General features: G+C 43.2%; 1 protein-coding gene across 1 annotated transcript in view; it reads left to right on the plus strand.

Moving 5' to 3' along the window:
• Positions 1-20,974, plus strand: part of SLC22A4 (solute carrier family 22 member 4) — a 43,029-nt gene that overhangs the window by 19,084 nt on the left and 2,971 nt on the right. The window contains exons 4-9 of the mRNA XM_059919458.1: positions 5,623-5,794; positions 9,643-9,769; positions 13,334-13,428; positions 15,793-16,007; positions 16,917-17,099; positions 19,226-19,361. Coding sequence (XP_059775441.1) covers positions 5,623-5,794; positions 9,643-9,769; positions 13,334-13,428; positions 15,793-16,007; positions 16,917-17,099; positions 19,226-19,361 — 928 coding nt within the window. The remainder of the gene's footprint in view (positions 1-5,622; positions 5,795-9,642; positions 9,770-13,333; positions 13,429-15,792; positions 16,008-16,916; positions 17,100-19,225; positions 19,362-20,974) is intronic.

Consider the following 20,974-nt stretch of genomic DNA (forward strand, 5'->3'; position numbering starts at 1 on the left):
GGAAGGGCACAAGGTCATGGTGAAGCCAGAGAAGCCCCGTCATTGGAATCAGGAGCCAGATGGTGTCTGTGCCATGCACGGCATCCCCCAGGTCCTGCGAATGGCAGCATTGAGACCTGCCTTTCCAGGGTCAAAGGGTGCTTCTGGAACCATGGAGCCTCCCCTGTGTGAGTGGATGCGGCCAGGAGAGCCCACCCAGGCCTCCTGCAAGAAAGTCCCTGCCCAGCTGACCTTGACACTACAACCAACTTCCCTCCCTGCTCCCCATGATGAGACGAGTGAGAAGGCCAAAGGGAAAGTAAGATCTGTAAGATCAGTCAGAGCCTAGATGTACAAGCCAGAAATCAGTGGGTGGGACGCTGGGTGTAGCAGGCTCCGCATCAGCCTGGTCCAGGGCTGTGGTAGGGTGCTCTCGGAGCCTCCCTGGCTATAGTGTTACTCTACTGTGCTCTGCAGGAAACTGCTGACTTTTGTGCACTGGTGTGAGCCTCCTTATACTGGGTTCTCAGGCCTGAACGTTTCAGTGTCGCTGAGAACCAACCTGCCCCCTGGAGCAGCCAGACTCGCTCGTCAGCGCCTGGGGTAGGGTGGGGTGGGGAAGACTCGGAGGAGGCTGACTTCTGGCAGTGCAGCAGCGCTCTCTGGTGTTCCAGGACTAGCATAGTCAAATTCTGGGTTTTATTCAACTAAAAGAAACCTAAGCTTTGGATCCGGTCTGCGTTCTGTCTGGGCCTTCCCTTTTGCCCTCTGGCTCTAGGGAAGGGTTGGCAAGAGTCTGTGATGATAATCTCCCGTTTTAGGAGTCTTCACATTAATTCAGGAAGTTGAATTACTCCCACTCTCAAAGCAATGCAAAAATGGATCCTCTCCTTGCTCTGCTTTTTAACAATTATAAAGCCTGCCAGAGTCACAGGAGACAAGAAAAAGAAAGGAAGGAACGGTGCTACTTAAAGGAACAGAACATGGATACACCTGGAAGTGAGGGAGCTGCCAGAATGATGCTGGTTCAGGAGGAAGTGACCACTCAGGACCAAGGACACTGGCCCTACCCACAGTCTAGCTCCCACTCACAATCTCCTACTGTTTCCCAGAAATAATGCCTTTGACCTGTCCACAGCCTCTGGGTGAAATGCCAGCGGCATCCTCCTTTATCTCTCACAACCAGCTGCTTGAATTTATTTTGTCTCCTGTCTTGACTGATCCATTAATTCAGTATTTTCCTGGTACTCCTAACATCAACCTTTAAAACCATCAACTATTTAAAGTTCTGCTTCCTCTGAGGTCTAAATGAATTCTTCCTTTTGATAAGTGCATAACTGATGGCATCTTCCTTTAAACTTTGGCTACCAGGAAGCTCAGGCTGTGTCAACTACGCAGCCTTTATCAGCCACACAGTTATTTAATGGAGATATCGTTTGCATACCATAATGTTAACTCTTTAAAGGTGTATAATTCAGTGGTTATCAGTGTATTCGCAAAGTTGTACAATCTTCAACTCTACCTAACGCCAGAACACTGTCATCACCTGCAAAAGAAACCCATCAGCATCACTCCCCCACACTCCTCTCTCCCCAGCCCCTGGCAACCACTAATCTACTTTCTGTCTCTATGGATTTGTCTATTCTGGATATTTCTGATAAATGGAATCATACAATATGTGGCCTTTGTGACTGACTTCCTTCACTTAATGTTTTCAAGGTTGGTCCATGTTGTAGCATGACTCAGTATTCCATTGTATGGAGATGCCATATTTTGTTCATCTCTTCATCAGCTGATGGACAACTGGGTTGTTTCCACTCTTTGACCAATTTGAAGAATGTTGCTATCAACATTTGAGTACCAGTTTTTTGTGGATCTGTTTTCAGTTCTCTTGGGTACGTACCTAGGAGTGGACTTGCTGGGTCAGGTGGGAATTTTATGTTTTACCATTTAAGGAACTGCCAGACCATTTTCCAAAGTGACCCATTACATATTTTTGTTCTTTTCTCCAAGGCATAGCTTTTCACCTTTCTTTGTATTTTACTTTAATGTTACCATTATTTTATTTTATTCAAATTATAAGCTACCTCAAAACCTTCAAGGGATGAGATGGGATATAAATACATTAAAAAGATGCTGAAATTTGCTGGCAGCCCTTGTTTGCACTGAACTGTGTGAGGGAAGAACCGGGGGGACCCAGGGAGGAGGAAGGACTCACTCCTGTCTGTCCTCAAGGGGCTCACATCTGGTCGGCAGAGGCAGCCATTGCAGTTGTCATAGAGAACGTGGGTCATGGCCTAGGAGTGTTGGGAGGAGCTCATATAACTTTTCTGGGTATATGCAGAAATAGGAAAGGTTACTTTTAACTAGAATGATCTGTGAAAGTTTGTAGGGGAGAGAGAGGAAGCAAGGGAATATCTGCTATTTTGATGAGAATTCTGAGTATTTTCTGGGGAGCAAAGAGAGGTTCTGCTGTCTTTCACCAGGTCTCTTGGTCAAAGGCACTGTACTTTCCAACATTCCCCTGACATCTGGCACATGTCAACTGTTTGACCAGGATGAAAGAATTAATTATTCCTGAGTACCTACCACATGCCAGACACCTGACTAGGCCCTTTATCTACATTATCTCAGTCCTCATAATAATAGCTCCATGAAGTAGGACTTATCAAAGTCACTCTAGTAGCAAATGAGCATCAAGGAGCCCAGGCTCTGCACATGACTAATGGAGGCCACTCCTATCCTAGGGCCCTTGGGTCCTACCCCATATCCTGGCAACTGCACCACAGTCTTGTTTCTTGAGCTGGGGTCTGCAGACCTCTGTTGGTCATTCATGGAGGGGCGGGTCCTTCCTCCAAGTGAAATGGATCCAGTGGTTCCTGGGCTGACTACCACAGAAGGGCCCTGATCAACATGGTAGTAAGCCTGGCACTCTCTGAGTCACTCCCTCTTGGAGAAAGTGCTCAGATTCTGGTGGTGGTGACAGGCAGTGGGCAAACACTCCTGGCCAAGACATGCCTCTTTGGCTTAGATGTCAGAGTCTCACTCCCAAGTGATACTCAGAGGCCCAACCAGACCAAGACCAAGTGGGCTTTGTCCTAGGAGTAAAAACCTAGGGGATAAAGGAGGCCAGGACAAGGATCCCCAGTCAGCAGAGCCAGAAGTCACCAGTCACCTATCTCACTGCCAGCTGAACACATGGAGTTTCTGGCACCTGCAGGCCGTGAAACGTCTGCAGGAAACAGGACTCCTCTCCCAGTGTCCCTCAGAGGGGGCTGGTTGGCCTCTAGTGAGTTCAAAAACCAGCCCAGGTGGGGAAAACACAAATCCTAACTTCTAAAAGGCAGGTGTGGCCTCACCCATCTCCCACATGTCTCCACTAGGACCTCGGTTGAAGGACTGTTTGACAGGGCCAAGGCTTTGCTCCCAGGTAATTTTTTTTCCTGGACAGTATCCACAGGTCAAACTGATCAGGCTTAAAACCTGGCTGTCCCACTTAGTACATATGTGTGAATTTAGACAATTTGCTTCAACTCTTTAAGTCTCAGTTGATAATGTGTAAAATAGAAGTAATATTAGTTCTTATATAATTGTTGTGAAGATTCAAAGAGATAATATATGTAAACACTCAGTCTGGAACCTGGCTCAAAGTGTCTACTCAAAACACTGCTAGCTATGAAGATGATGATGAAGATGATGATGATGGTGTTCAAGGCAGGGTGATTGTCTAAAAGTCAGTGAGCAGGAAGTCATGCTAACAAGGAACTATTCAGGTTTGTGCCATCTGTGTTGCTCCACAGAAAGGCAGAGGGGTAGATTTATGAAGCTTCTGTCCCCCATAGGTACTCTGCAAAGTTAGAACAACTCTGTTCTGGCCTGAGATCCAAGCTTAGAGAGGGAGATTATCGAAGAATCCAGTGGTGTAACTTCTCTCTCTTCTCTCATCAGGGTCATGGAAGTGTGAGGGAGCTCCCTTGGCCTCATGAGTCTACAAGATTCTCACTTGGTCCTGGGCACTTTCTCTTTTCCACAGTCACATCCTCTGCTGCTTCACCTCTGAATCTCTGCTTAGGAATAAATCACCCCCTATTAATTCTCATGTCATAATAATCACAGCTGAAGTGTTTAGAAACCATGGCATGGTGAGTCTTCTTATGGAGTGGTAGGAAGGTCATTAATGAGGTAAGAAAAGATCTGGACACAACACTCACGATCCTGAAAGAAGTCTGGCCCTATTCCTGGAAATGAACTTAGTGGCTGAGAAATGCCCTGGGTGGTTAGGGCTGTTGTCTGCAGTCCAGGTTGTGAGGGGTACACAATCCTGGCCATTTCTATCAGTCTAGCTTTTAGAAATGGCTGTTCAAGAGGGAACCACTGAGGCACATCTTCAGTTATGCTGAGTGAAGAAGAAGAAGAGAGGTGAGGACAGGAACAGGTAGGAGGTGAGAAAGGAAATCCAACAGAAGTAGTAATTTTACTGCTTCTCTGGAATTAGCCCTAAATTCCTTAGCCTGTGTTCAGGGCATCTAAACACGATTGAAAAACTCTCTCTTGAAAGCCAAGCCTGAATGACCTTCGAATGATCTATTTTGTAATTTCTGGGCTACTTCTCGGTAGTGGTGGGCAGATCTCAAACAAAAGACGGAGCTGTTGCCATTGGCCAGATCTCCGCCCTGGGGCAGAAGACCGAGAGTGAACTCTGGGTAAAGGGCCTGGAGTTTTGTGACAACAGAAGGAGCTTGTTCTTGGACTCCCTGTCTCAAATCAAGCACCCCAAGGAGCAGGCAACATCTCTGGAAGAAGTGGGGCTGAGCGACCCAGTGTGGTGCTGAGCAGAGCAGGAGCCTTTCCCAGAACAGGGCCGGATGCCAAGCAGTCTTGGACCTCTGTGGTGTTCTGGGAAAGCTCTGTGAGCTCCTTCTGTGTGTGGACAGCTCCAGGGCTGCCGCCTGCCAGGCGGAAGAGCAGCTTCTTCTTGTCTTTCATTGGGCTGTGTGGACTGTGACTGCCTGGGGCTGAGCCCTGGGCACAGTGTAGCTGCAGCGGAATTCAGTCCTGGGTGCTGGGGCCCTGCTCTGTGCACCTCCAGAGCCAGCTGGATCCTCTTTATCATTTCTCAGCGCTCAAGGGTGGCTAAGGGTGTCCTAACACAACTCAGTAACTGAACTCTCCACTGTTTCCGAGAGACCCGTGTCTGCTTTTTTACAGTGGAGAATTGTGGGAAAGGCTGAATGCCCCATAATCCACTCGCCCTCAGAAAAGCCCCCCCCCCACCGCCCCGGTCTCCTGGGAAACCCTTTCTGTTCCTTACCCCGGGGCTCTTATTTTGGAAATGTGGCATCCTCAGAAGAGGTTACCTCTTAGGGCTGGGCATGATGTTCCTATGACATGAGGAAGCCTTTAAAAAATAAAAATCTGTGGCTCCTTTAAAATCTCATGAAAACTCATCCTTCTATGAGGTGGTAAGTCTTGGGTCACGTCCCACCTTCCTCCACCCTGACCGCTCCTGCTCTGGGCCATGAGGCAAACACCTTTTCCATTTTCTAAGTGGTTATGTTTTAAACTCTAACTGCCAGGTAATGATGTAAAAAGCAAATATTAAAGTGAGTTAAAATGCTAATACTCCTCCCTTGTTTTGAACAGGAACAGAAATTCTTGGCAAGTCAGTTCGTATTATATTCTCTACGTTAGGCGTGTGCACATTTTTTGCAGTTGGCTACATGCTGCTGCCGCTGTTTGCTTACTTCATCAGAGACTGGCGGATGCTTCTGCTGGCGCTGACGTTGCCGGGGGTGCTGTGTTTCCCGCTGTGGTGGTGAGTGTGGCTCCGTCCCAGACAGCCCCCTTCTGCGGGCCAGCAGCCTGGAGCCCAGAGCCTGAGGCTGACCGTGGCGTGGGCTTGCTGATCTCACTGGAATGGGCTGGGGCCTCGAAGCCCAGAGACCGTTTGGCTCTTTGGGGTGGGCCTATGTGCTGGGGTTTGATTCCCCACCATCCCACAAATCACCATTCTCAGGAAACCCAGTCCCCCTGAGGCTCTCCCCACGCTTATGTGTTACTGGTGGTGGTTGTTTGTGGAGATGGTCTGTTGGGTTTTGTTATTTTTAACTCTGCACCCCTGCTCTTCTGACACTTTTCTCTCGCTAGGAAATCTTGTTCTCCTCATGGCTACAACTAATGTAACTTCCTCAAACTTCCCTGTCGCGTGATGATTAGCGTCTGAGATGTCACTGTTTATCTGCTTTGTCTTGAAGGGCGAGAGAACTCCTTCTGTTTAATGAGTTGTTAGAGAAAGTGTTCTCTTTTTTCCTCCCACTACCCTTCAACCAAATTTTGGCACGTCACTGTGGGAATAACAAAGTGTTGAGACACTGGCCCCAGTTTCACCCAGTATGGCTATGGGGAAGATTTTAGGTGAGAGAACAGATTAAGAATGATGGAATAAGGTCGCAGCCATACCCTTTTTGGGGAGGGAGTCCCCATTTCTTTGATCTTTCCATATTTAAGCAAAAGGAAAGGGGATTTTTCCCATTATTGGGTCTGGCTCTCTCTCTCTCTCTCTCCCTCTCTCTCTCTCTCTCTCTCTCTCTCTCATTAATTAGTCCTGGTTTGGTTTCATGATGTCAAAATCAAATCTCCCAGCAGTGACTGGTTTTACTGAACTGCTTTATCTCTACTGGCTCACACACAATGAAAGTTTCTCTGATCATTTTTTAGAGCTCAGAGGTTAGACTAGCCCTCATGGTTGTCCTGTCCTGTGGACACACTGCCTAAGGAAGTTTCCTAGAATGGCCTTCATCTTGCTGCAACTGTTAGGCAGCTGTAGAGGCTGACAGGTAGTACATCTTGACCTTGTTGGACCAGATGGCTCTTGTTAGACCACTCCAAACTACTGTCCTTTTATGACCTCTAAGACTGCTATGATTTACCAGTGCGAATTCTTGGCATGGGTGTGTATGGGGGAGAGAGAACACTTTTTTTTCTTACTTCCCTAGAATTTGAGAGACAGTGTGTTAGAGGTTAGATACTCTTCTGATTTCCTGACCCAGTCTGAGAGCAGGGCAGTTTTCTGGAATGAGAATCATCAGCACCTGCAGCATCGTGATCATTATCATCGTCATACCCTCTGTCCCTCTCTCCACAACCCCCCTGCTAACTGAATTTGTCTTAAAAGATGTCTTGTCTTGAGTCTCTCAAGACACAAGACAAGATTATTCAAAGGTTATTTTCTGCCTCTTCAAATGAATGATTTTAGTAATCTGTGTTCTTTGGCTCTAGTTGTCACTTTGGCATAAGAGACCAGTACTTTTAAAATATGTTATAGTCAACTTTATTACTGTATGATTCTACCAGAGAGAGAGAGAGAAAGAACAAAAATAGAAGGGCCCTGAATGACTGTAAGGGATTAGTAGGGATTTTAGTTTGTGGGGCTTGGATCTTTGCCTCAGAACCAAATATCACAGCAAGGAACAGCTCTGATAGGTCAGCCTCTTGAGTTTCTAGCACAGAAGGTCCATCCCACAAGGAACTGCCTTACTCTCGCCCTGAGAAGAGTTGTTCCTCTATTGCCCATGGGCTGGTTGGTAAGTGTTCCTAGCTGTGGGCACACTGTACCAGGGACAGGACTGCCCCAGACAGAGGGCAGCCCGGGGCCAGGACAAACATGCTGAGTGCTTGTTCTGAAAGTTTAACAACAGTTTTACCATTTTCCTATAAAAATAAAATAGCTTTCTTTTGAACGTCTTGTCCTTGAAGGGGGACTTCCCGAAGCAATGCCCATCCATCCGGGTGGGCTGGGAAGATGTGGGGATTGCTTTGAGCTACTGTGACCTTTGCTGCCTACTTAATATGTAATATAGACTCTCCAGCAACACCCTTCCCCTGTTCAATTTGAATTAAATCTACCGAGAGGCTATAGTGTACAACCTTATTTGGCCCTCCACTAACTTGAAATGATCAGCTAGACTTAATTCTTTATGCACCAAGAAACCATGGCAATTCAAAAGTAGAGATCGCAGCAACCCTGAGTGCAGTGGGCTGAAAATGGGAGCCACTGCAGGTGGTTTGGGGATTTTTTATGTCCCAAATGTCCTTTAAAAGGCTTGGCAGTAAGTGATCACAGGTACAAATGGACTATGTGTGCAGTGGGTGGGGAAGGAGCCCATAGGTGCAACATGGGGAAAGCTTTGCAATATCTAGCTGACTAAATGTTAGGAACCTGAGGCTGGTGATGGCACTCAGAGCTTGTAGTAAGAAAGGTAGGATATTTCTAAGAACAACCTGGTTGGGGAAAGATACCTCTCAGAAGTAGAAGTGCCCATGCTGTATATAGAGGCTGTGGGGTAAGACCTCTAATTCTTCACTAATACAGTTGCCAGTAGCCACATGCAACGATTTAAATTAAAATTAATTAAAAGTAAATAAAATATAAAATTAGTTTCTTCAGTCACACTAGTCACGCCATCTCACTAACCACGTGTGGTTAGCGGTTGCTGTATTGGACAGCGCAGATACAGAGCACCAGAGAAAGTTCTCTTGGACAGCACAGCTCTAATTACTGAAACTGAGTGGCCTAACATCATCACAGTTGCTATAGGGACCAACCAAGGGATATATTCCCCAAAATGCAGACTGGGTTCATTTTTCAACCCATGTGCTTGTAGTAGGCTAGGGACGGAAGCTGGGGGTTGGCTATTCGATATGTTGTGTTTTGCTCTGAGATAATTCCTACTGAGGCTTTGGAGGGGCCTATTAATTATAGGAGGACTATATCTGCTACATATAATTTATTTTCTAGGATAACTTAATACTGACAAATAAGTAAGGAAAACAAGAGCTGGCAGAAGAATGGCTAAGCAATTCCGAGAAATAAAGATTAGGAAAGAATAGAAAAATTAAATAAAGTATAATAAAAATAAATAGAAATAGAAAAAATAGAAAAATTAGGAAAGAATAAAAGTCAACCATGTTTGAGCATCAGTTAAAAAATGTGGATAGATTGTGTAATAAAAAAATATGTTTCTAACTAACACAACATTGTTAATCAACTATACTCCAATATAAAAAAATTTTTTTTATGTTTCTAGGCATTAAAAAAATAAGACCACATTGGCTGTGGTCTGGTTTGGGTACTCACTGAGCTTAGAATCTGTTGAAAGCCATGCGGCAGCCCACAGGAGGGTGTCAGTGCACTTACCTCCTCCTCTGACTGCAGGAAAAGCCCGAGAAACACAGATGCCCTCTTTTACCCAATAAACTTGTGAGCATCACCAGCTGGGGCACCAGGGATTCTCCTAGGGATATACACACTGAAAAGATACTAGACTGTGTTTCTTTTATGAGCCACACCGCCTATGAAGTTATGGATGGTGTTCTCCAGGTGCCCTGGCTTAAACATACCCAGTTAATGTTACCCCTTATAGTGTGGCTCTGGCTTCAAGTACAACTAATGAACTGTCTTATGATTTGATCATAACTTTGAAACTTGAAGGTGCTTTTATTTATTCCTACAAATAATGGAAATCTTATGAGGCCTCCCTCTTGATGTTCTTTAAAAAGACAAACTAGAATTTTACAAAATAAAAATTATTCGGGGGCAACTTACAGTTGATAGCATCAACCTTGCTGCTGTGAAAAATTATAAAACATTCAAATGAATTTTAGGTTTATTCCTGAATCTCCCCGGTGGCTGATATCCCAGAGAAGATTTAGAGAAGCTGAAGATATCATCCAAAAAGCTGCAAAAATGAACAATGTAGCTGCCCCAGTGGTGGTTTTTGATCCTGTGGAGGTAAGGATTTGCAAATGTTTCCTCCTGAGATCAGTTATGCATTCTTTTTTTTTCAAAGTCTTTTTTATTTTTTTATTTTTTAAAATTTATTTATTTATTTATTTATGGCTGCGTTGGGTCTTCGTTGCTGCGCATGGGCTTTCTCTAGTTGCAGCGAGCGGGGGCTACTCTTCGTTGTAGTGCGTGGGCTTCTCATTGCGGTGGCTTCTCTTGTTGCAGAGCACGGGCTCTAGGCGCGCGGGCTTCAGTAGTTGTGGCACGTGGGCTCAGTAGTTGTGGCTTGCGGGCTCTAGAGCGCAGGCTCAGTAGTTGTGGCGCATAGGCTTAGTTGCTCCATGGCATGTGGGATCTTCCCGGACCAGGGCTTGAACCCATGTCCCCTGCATTGGCAGGCGATTCTTAACCACTGCACCACCAGGGAAGCCCCAGTTATGCATTCTTGATTATGGAATTTAATTTGATTCAATAGGTTTTGAGTGCCTATTATGTGCCAGGCACTGTTCAAGGCCTTAGAGACACAATGATGATGAAGTTCTGAGCCCTCCTCAAAGTGCTGTGGACCAATTAAGTGCAATAATATATGTAAACTGCTTAGCATATAGCAAGTGTTGATTAAATATTAGTTCCCTTCCTTTTTGCAAGTTCATCTCCAACTTTTTATTGGTCTTGCTCCACATCATTGATGCAGCTATATACTGGTGATTTTTGAATGTCCAGATTAAGAGGGAAAAATGTGTTTGAGGGGTATTCCACCCATGGGCTCCCCACTGTACTCTGAATCTTACCAAAGTCTGCTAGGGAAGCTGTACATGTCTTTAGTCTTGCTATGTTTTGTCTAGAACCTTAAGGCCTGAGAGCAACGGCTGGAGGATTCACCCCTGCAGGCAGGAGGCCACGAGGAAAAGCAGATATTCAGTGGAAGCAGATTCGCTTCCTGACAGTCAGTGAGGACTCACAGTGTCCTTGGCCATGCCTCGTGCCAGCTCCTAGAGAAAACAAGAAAAATTAGACACATAAGGAGCATAGAATGTAACCAAGAGTGTTAAGAGGATTAGATGGAAGGTAAGTGATGACGTGAAGGAGGAAGTCCCCAAGGAGTGGACACTGTGAGCCAGCAGAGAAAGAGAGTAGAGTGACTCAGGGCTGAAGAGGCAGATCCAAACCAGGGAGGACACTTAGATGGATGGAGAGGATGGGACAATGGCACTCCTGGCCAGAGGGTCAGGAACGGCTCAGGACACCTCAAGAAGACTATATGCCTCTTAGTCTTTATGCTTGCTCCACGCTCACATCTGTGCTCCTGGCCACCCCAGGACTTTGGAGGGTGGCGAGCACGCCAGTGCTCCACCCTGAGGGCTTCCTCCATTCCTGGCCTTTGCGACCTCTGACAGAAACAGATACCCTGGTGATGGCTGGAGGATTAATTACAGTGGCCATGAGCCCAAGCTCTCAGAGGGCTGCCAGGACAAATATGTCTTAATCCTTTGCTCTTCAGATCAAGAATTCCATTCCCAGCCTTGGTCAATATAACTGGATGCCTGATCCACAGGTCCTGTCTGTGCCTCGTACCACTCCCAGAACCTTCCAGGAGGACTGCTAGTTCCCAGTAGTTTATGCAGGGGCTTTCTTTGTTGGGATAACAGGGTTATACTGCCAGGGGCATGTTCTAGAGTCGTACACTCCACATAGTGCAGAAGCAAAAAGGTAACATGGCTGTGAGCTGAATGAGGAGGTGTCTGTTTTCGGAAAGAAGGATGCTAATATTTGGGAAGCACCTGCTACAAGGGCAGGTCTGGCACTCTTCCTTCCTTTGTAGTAAAAACTCCTTCCTCAGCCTCTTACTGAACACACATCATAGGGCCACAGAGTCATTGTACTTTATCCTGAGGAGATCAAAAGGCTCCACCTCAGAGCCTTGTAACTTTTTAGTTTCAATTCTTTTTTTAAAACTGAAGCATAGTTGATTTACAATATTGTGTTAGTTTCAGGTGTACAGGAAAGTGATTCAGTTATATATATATACATATATATTTTTTTCAGATTATTTTCCACTATAGGTTATTAAAAGTTATTGACTATAGTTCCCTATGCTATATAGTAAATCCTTGTTGCTTACCTATTTTATGTATAGTAGTTTGTATCTGTTAATCCCATACTCCTAATTTATCTCTCCCACCCTCCTTCCTTTTGCCGTTGGTAATCATAAGTTTGCTTTCTATGTCTGTGAGTCTGTTTCTGTTTTGTATGTAGATTCATTTGTATTATTTTTTTGATTCCACATATAAGTTATATCATATAATATTTGTCTTTCTCTGTTTGACTTATTTCACTAAGTGTAATATTCTCTAGATCCATCCATGTTGCTGCATATGGCAATATTTCATTCTTTCTTATGACTAATATTCCATTGTACATATATACCATATCATCTTGAGCCAGTCGTCTGTTGATGGGCACTTGAGTTGTTTCCGTGTCTTGGCTATTGTAAATAGTGCATTGATAGTTTCAGTTCTAATAAGCTTGATTATCTAGATTCCTAACACATGGCAAGTTAACTTCAGTAAATTAAAAGTAGAGGAAGGAAGCCCATAAACAGTGGTATGAAATTGTCACCAACCACTGACAGCTCACACCTTTTCCTCAATGGTGCAGTAATTATAGTAATAGTTAAAATGTATGGGGCATCTACCATGCTTCAAGTACTATGCTAAGATTTATATATATGATCTCATTTAATCTTCTCAACTCTTGATTATTATACCCATTTTACAGAGAGTTAAACTGAGGCTCATAGAGGATAAATAGTAACTTGCCCAAGGTCCCCTAGTTAACTCATGTGTGTTCTGACACTGAGACAACAACAGGAAAAGTATTAAAAGCAGATATGGACGTCAAGGCAGTTTGGGGCTATATGGCGCTACCCACTCAACAGGCCCTAAGGCTCAGTGTGATTAAGGTCACCCATAATGATGCCCACGAGTCAAGGCAAGGCTATGTTAGCAGTCAGGCTTTATATAAAGAGACAGTGAAGCCAATGTTATATATTTTAAATTTATTTATTTATTTTATTTTATGGCTGTGTCGGGTCTTCGTTTTCTATGCGAGGGCTTCCTCTAGTTGCGGCGAGCGGAGGCCACTCTTTGTCGCAGTGCGCGGGCCTCTCACTGTCGTGGCCTCTCTTGTGGCAGAGCACAAGCTCCAGATGCGCAGGCTCAGTAGCTGTGGCTCACGGGCCTAGTTGCTCCGCAGCATGTGGGATCTTCCCAGACCAGGGCTCGAACCCATGTCCCCTGCATTGGCAGGCAGACTCTCAACCACTGCACCACCAGGGAAGCCCCTAATGTTATATATTTTAAAGGCTTTTGTCTAAAATGGGCCACAAACATTTTTAAATGTTATAATAAGCATCATATATTTAGATGCCCTTATTCCCTGCAAATTCCAGACTTCTGAGCATGTTCAAAGTGCCGTGAGACTTACATGCATAAGAATATACTGTCACAGCCAAAGATACTTCCTCACCACCTCTTAATCTCATGGTTGTGTGCATTACTTTAACAACAGGAGCTAACCCCCCTGAAGCAGCAGAAAGTTTCCATTCTGGACCTGTTCAAGACTCGGAATATTGGCATAATAACAATTATGTCCTTGCTGCTATGGTAAGTAATAAGAGATCTGGAAATGCGACATACAGAATGTAAATATACAACTGATTTTCTTTAATTCAAGGGACAAGGTCAAGGCCTGGGTCTTCCTGAGGCAAAATTAAAATTTAAGAATTCTAAGTTATTTGGAAAGGCTTCAATTTAATTCATGGAACTGGATACTGAAAAAAAATGTCACAGGGAACAATATTTAGGTCTGCGATACTGTGACCCACAGGGAAATGGTTCCCTGCTCCTCCTAGAGTTCCTGGGATTAAAACTAATGATGTCCCTGATGCCTGAAGCTGAGACGCTAATTCAGCTCCTGCTTCCAGAAGCTATACGGACAATTAATCAGTGAAGTTAGAATACCCTGAATCCTCACGGCCTGCACTGGAGTTTTGACAAGCTTTTTATACTTGTTCATAGCAATCTACCGAGTGATTTTAAGGTCTAGAAATAATGAACTGACTTTGTAGGCAAGATTTAATAATGTATCTGCCAAGAAATTAGGAAGAAGACAAAAAGAACATGCCTACCCCATGATGGCAGCACAAAAAATGATGGTAATCAGAACAGGTAGAAGATGGTGGTGTGGAAAGACGCGGAGTTCGCGTCTCCTCACAACTAGGGCGTCTGCCGGATGCTGGTGGGGGACCCCAATGCCCAAGGAGCTGGGAAGAACCCCCAAGCGAACCGGTAGGACATGGGAGGACTGAGGTGGGGGCGGGGGGGGAGAAGTGGAGGCCAGACAGGACTGGCGCCCCTGAGGGGTGGCTCAGAGTTGGGGAGGGGTTCCCACGCCTGGAGGGACCCTCGGGGGCTTGGATCAGGGGGGAGCACACCCAGCGTTTCCCCTGCAGAATCGGCCGGGGAAGTCTGCCCAGCTCTCGGGCCAGGTCCTACACTCTCAGAGGTCCCCTCCAGGCCGGGTTGGTTCCGGGGGTGTAAGAGGGAGGCTGGAAGAGAACAGGAGAGGCAGGTGGGAGGGGCCCTCCAGGATGGGAGGAGCAAGAGAGGAGCAGAGGGTATTTGCCCCACCCACTCAAGCCCAGGAAGCCTGCTGGTGGGTTCCCCCACCCTCTGAGACCAGAGGCGATGGGCACGCCTGAGCCCCTTCTGCTCTGTTGAGCCTAAGCCCCACCCCCACTGCCCCCCAGGGCCTTTTCCAGCCCTGTGGGTCCTAAGCGTAGGCCCTGCCCACTGCCCAAACCTTGCCCCTGCTTAGGCCCCGCCCTCCACAGCCAAGGCCTTTTCCACCTTTTTTTTTTTCTCCATCTCTTTTTTAATATCATGGTTCTGTTTTACCTTCTGGTTGTTGTTTCATCTATATTTTTATTTTTATATTTTTTCTAACATATCTGTCAGTTTCCTAGTCTAATTTTATTTTCTACTTTGTTATTGTTCTCCTTTTTTTTTTTTTTTTTTTTTTTGGCCACCCCACGCAGCTTGTGGGATCTTGGTTCACGACTCAGGGGTCGGGCCGAAGCTCCTGTAGTGGGAGCTCCAAGTCCGAACCACTGGACAGAGAACTTTTTTTTTCACTTTTTTCCCTACTAAAGTGAGTTTTACTAAATCAATTGGCATTTACTATAAGTGGATCCCACAGTATTACCTATATTTCTTCTTCTCCTCCTCTTCCTCCCCCTCCCCTTCGCCTTCCTCTCCTCCTTCTTATTCTTTGGAGGGAAGAATGAAATATGGATTTTATGTTCACTGATGTGACTGACATTCTTTCTTCAAATAATAGCTCTGAAGGAATGAGAATATACAAACTCTCCTACTGAAACTTGAAATTAACTAGATTAGGATAGGTATTCTTGAATATTGGTATATCTAGACTAGTGCTGTCCAATAGAACTTTCTGCAATGATGAAAATGTTTTATATCTTTTTTGTCCCTTATGGTAGCCACTAGCTGCATGTGGCCACTAAACAATTGAAGTGTGGCTAGTGACAAACTGAGGGACGAAATTTTAAATTTTATTTAATTTTAATTTATTTACTTTTTTTTTGGCCACGCTGGGTCTTAGTTGCAGCACGTGGGATCTTTGTTGGGATCTTTGTGGGATCTTTTGTTGCCGTGCGCGGGATCTTTAGTTGCGGCATGTGGGCTCTTAGTTGCGGCATGAGGGCTCTTAGTTGCAGCATTCGGGATCTAGTTCCCTGACCAGGGATCGAACTTGGGCCCCCTGCATTGAGAGCACACGGTCTTAACCACTGGGCCACCAGGGAAGTCCCTAATTTATTTACTTTTAAATAGCCATATGTGGCTATTTGTAAGACAGCAACATCTAGACAATTTCCTGACCATCATGAAATTGTAAAGAGACTCAAGCCATCCTTTTGTCATTTTTGTCTTTTTTCTTTTGTCTTTCAGGATGCTAACCTCAGTAGGTTACTTTGCTCTGTCTCTCAACACTCCTAATTTACATGGAGATGCCTACCTGAACTGTTTCTTCTCTGCCTTGATTGAAGTTCCAGCTTACATTACAGCCTGGCTGCTACTTCGAACCCTACCCAGGCGTTATGTCATAGCTGGAGTACTGTTCTTGGGAGGAGGTGTGCTTCTCTTAATTCAGTTGGTACCTGCAGGTAAGAAGTTATCCAATATTAACAGCTTACCAGAAAAGATCCACACCTTGACCGGGCTAATTATTAGTCCCTGTTCCCTATTTATGTAGCCTTTACATCATAAGTCATTCTTAAGTCAGTTATACAAGTGATAACTAACTCTGTGATTTCCCATGTTCAAAATTACTCCCTTCAAATAGAAGAGTTAACCTTAGAGAATCAGAAATCACCACCTGAAAAGGAAGAGTAATGCTCCCAGTCATCCCCTTCACAGAAACATTCACCTAAACCCTCAAACCTCTTTCTCTGAGTCATAATCCCGATTCCCAATTTCTTGGTACTTTCTTGGTATTTTCAAACCTTCTCTCTGATGTGTATATTCAAGTGTTAGAGTTGGTAGTACGTGCCAGTTCCAGTATAAATTCAGTGATTTTTATGGTCTGTAATCTTTAGGTAGTTAGAGAGCACATGAAAAGATATATGCTTCTCTTTTCCCCTTATGTCTAACTTTCTCATGTTGTTAACATATTAAGTCAACAGATTTTTGATATATAGTACTATGCATAGAAATATATATATCTTTGTAATAATAAACAGGATAAAAATGATTGGTCCTTCTCTTCAAAGATTAAACTTAACTGTATTAACATGCTAACAACTGACTATGAAACTGTTGTAATAAATAAAGGTGGACAAGGTCACAGAATGCATAAATGATCTAGAATACCAGAAGAGCGAAGCTCAAAGCAACCCTTCACGCTCCCATCTTTGTCCATGTCCAATTAGTAAGGCTTTGAAGAGACTGTATAATTTGGGGAATATCTTTATATTATAAAACATTCCTATACAAGCAAAAAGGACAATACAAGCAACTGTTTAAGAAAGTATCACTTCTAAAACACCTCTGTTTACACTGGGTCTCTTTTCCAGATTACAACTTCTTGTCCATTGGTCTGGCCATGTTAGGAAAATTCGGGATCACCTCTGCCTTCTCCATGCTGTACGTCTTCACTGCAGAGCTCTACCCAACCCTGGTCAGGAACATGGCTGTGGGGGTCACATCCATGGCCTCCAGAGTGGGCAGCATCATTGCTCCCTACTTTGTTTACCTTGGTGAGATGCTTCTTATCAGTCTATTCACTTTTTAAATATAAAAGTAATAGGTTTTCATTATGAAAAATGCAAACGGCATAGAAAGTACTGGAAAAAGTACAAGTTCACCTCTACTCTCTTAGTTCCCCAAATCACAGCCCTCAGAGGAACTACTATTAACAGTTTGGTGAGTAGCCCTTCAGACATTTCATTTTGCACAACATATATATATATATTTTTTTTTTTAAACACACAAAATGATATCATAAATATTGTTTCACAACTTTTTTTAAACTTAACATTGTATCAGAATATTTTGCCATATCCATATATATAGCTCTTTTAGTTAGTACATAGACTTCCAATGTATGTATGCACATAATTTATTTAACCAGGTTCATGGATGAACATTTAGGCCATTTCCAAGTTTTTGTTACTATACGTAACACTGCAGTGAACATTCCTCTACGCCCCCCACAGCCTTTGTATATTTGGATCAATGGATTGCTGGAGCAATTTAAAAATTTCATAGATATCGCCAAATTGACCTCTAAATACTATACCAGTTCACAATCCAACTGTCAGTATATGAGAGTGCCTGTTTCTCCATATCCTTACCAACAATGGGGATCATCCAATTTTTTAATCACTGATAGTCTGTTATGTGAAAAACGGATATCATTGTTGCTTTCATTTCCTTTTCTTCAATTATGAATGAGGTTGAGCATTTTTTCATATACTTATTGAAATTCTATTTATTTTTAAGAGATCTGTTCATGTCTTTTCCCATCTTTCTAATGGTTCATATCAACTTTAGATATTTGATTTTGGGAGCTCTTTGTAATTGAAAAATTAGCCCTTTGTATATATTTTATAAATATTCTTCCTAGTTTATTATTTCCATTTTGACTTAATGACTTTATTTGCATTGCTGGCAATTTTAGCTTTTATATGATCGAATTTATCAATCTGGAAAAACACCACAGAGGGGCTTTAGTGGGATGTTCAGTGGATCTAGGATCTGGCACTCCAAGCCTAAACCTCATCAAGAACTCTACTGGTGAGAGATGTAGACACAGCTCCTTATTCTTCCTAGTCATCTATTGGTTACCTACTGGTTCAAACACACACACATACACATCCCCAAAGACATATGTGAATTCTCAGAAAAGGTATACTCTAAATCCTTACAGAGAAAGAGAGATATTTTCCACACAGCTGCCCTGAACACCTGAGAAAGTACATTATTATATAGAATGGTGTCGTTTCCCCTTTGTTCTTCCCTATACTTTCAAACCATGCTCATATGGTCTAATGGTGGACCATTGGTACATAAGAAATGGAGGAGTCTGAGAAAGAACTTTGTATTCCACAGAGTGGCTCCTGTTGGTGACACAGAGGCCTCAGAGAAGCTTCAAGATTGATATTTTTTTGTCAAATAAAATTCTTGGGTGTGTTATCCCTCTGTAATCTCTGTATGCAGAAGGGAAGCAAGATGAGGATCTATTATTCCCCTGTCTGAGTAACACCACATAAAGAAGAGGTGGAGTGGTTCTTCCAATTACGTGTAAAACCAAGACATATAAATGCTGCAAAAAGAAACCACAGTGCCTGACATTTATTGATTTAAATTGGATTGAATATATTACTTAGGTTCTTTTAAGAGTCTCACAGCTCTGTGGACCAAGCTTTCCACAGCAGCCTACTGGTTTGGGCAAAAGCAAAGGTCATATCAGTCATAACAGCCAGTAGCTGTCCCTGCAACATCCTGGTCAACCTCTTTCCCCTTTGTGTCCTCCCACCCCCCATCTCCAATGACCTCTACCTTAAGAGGAGAACTTTGGTAGGCAAAAATTTCTATCAAAGGAACATTTATCACACATGATTAAGTAGTAGCTTAGAGAATGCCAGTTGACATGATAGACCTTATGATAATGCAAAATTGAGTAGGTGAATGATTATGGAAATTCGGAGGCAATGACATCTGCCAAACAGAAACTGTGGTATTTTGCACACTTTTTTCTTCTGTAAATATTCAGGTTTAAAACTGCTCTCAAATACTGTTCGCCACCTTTACAAAATGATTCTCAAGAGCATCTGGAGAAACCCTGTATCTAATTGATGTTCTTTTGTCCTGTGCCTTACAGGTGCTTACAACAGAGTTCTGCCCTACATCCTCATGGGCAGCCTGACCGTCCTGATTGGAATCATCACTCTTTTCTTCCCTGAAAGTTTTGGAATGACTCTACCAGAGACCTTAGAGCAGATGCAGAAAGTGAAAGGGTAAGTGGAACTTTAAAAAATGATATCAAAATTCCTCAGAAAGAATAAATAGGAAAATTCTGAAAAGAAAGTATAATAAGTGGAAAGTAGCTCTATCAGATAATAAAGCATATTATTAAGCAATGGTAATTAAAACAGTATGATGGCGGTAGAAGAAAAGAAATCACTGGAATGGAATAGAGTTCAGAATTAAACTGAAGAAAATATGAGAATTCAGTGTGTGATAACAAGTAGCAATTCAAAATCAGTGGGGAAAATTTAGATTATTCAGTAAAAGGTGTTAGAACATTCAACTAGCCATTTTGGCTAAATAAAAAGCTTAAATCCTACTTCAAAATGCATCAGGATAAATTCCAGAAAGACTAAAAATTGAGACCTAAAAATATAAAGTGATAAATGTACCAGAAGAAAACATAAATATTTTTATAACCTTAGAGAAGGCCTTTCTGAGCATATTATGAAAAGCAAAGAGCCATAAAGGAGAGAAGATTGATATATCTGATTATGTAATTTTAGAAATTGTTGGTACAGCAAAAACGAAACCATAAATTAGAACAAAGGTCAACAAACCAGGGGGAAAATATTTGCAACACACAATATAGACATAGAGTTAATAAATTTAAGATGCAAGAAACTCTTAGAGATCAATGGGAAAAAGACAAACAACTCAGAAAGAAAACTGGCAAAGGTCATGAACAAACAGTTTATAGAGAAGGAAATTTCAGTGGAAAATATATACATAAAAAAGAAATACTTGTCCACATTAATTAAAGCATTAAAAATGTCAGTGTCATTTTTTGGCCTATGAGATTGTGCAAGGGTTTTCCTCCTGATATCAACCAATTCTGACACCAAACAGGTGTCCTATAATTTCATCCAGTTATGACTCTAATTACCCAGGGCTAGCATCAGACTCTACAGGTTAAAGGCTCACTCCCACAAGACAGCCTTCTCTTCAGATGCCAGCCACAAGTAATGGTTCCCCAAGGTTATCCACATTTCTGGCTATTGGGGAGGGGGAAATTTACCCTTTTACCCCTTTAAGGTCTTGTGGCTAAACTAATCATAAAATTGACACCAGTCAACAGGAGAAAAATAAACAAATTTTAATTCATTACACAGAGATCTCTCAGAAATAGGACCTAAGAAATGGCCAAAGCAGGCAGCTTTTACACTTTTTAGACAAAGAAACAATAAATTTGAGAGGAATTGACAGGACAAAGAAACTTAGGTTTGAGTGCTTAATTAGTAAGGAATTTAAGCAAAGTTTGGGCTTGTGTAGTAAATTAGTAAAGAAGTAACAAGGTTTGTTTATAGAGATTTCTTGGCCCAGCCTTGGAATTCCCTGTCTTTGGTAATAAGAGTGTCCTTCTACCTCCATATGCAGGGATTGCACCTTTCACATGAGGGATTTATTCCCTGCTTTCAGGGGCACAGAGGAGGCCAGAGTTTCCTTTTGCATCAGCTGCTTCACAAGCAACTTCAATTCAAAATAATCAATATGCCATTGTGGCAAATTTGGGGGCAGCCTGCCTTGAGCTCCAACATGTCCAGCTTGGCTACAAAGTCAGGTATTTCCACAACCCTCCTCTTCACATTCAGGAATTTGCTAG

Source organism: Balaenoptera ricei, chromosome 3 (assembly GCF_028023285.1).
Source record: "Balaenoptera ricei isolate mBalRic1 chromosome 3, mBalRic1.hap2, whole genome shotgun sequence".
NCBI classification, from domain to species: Eukaryota; Metazoa; Chordata; class Mammalia; order Artiodactyla; family Balaenopteridae; genus Balaenoptera; species Balaenoptera ricei.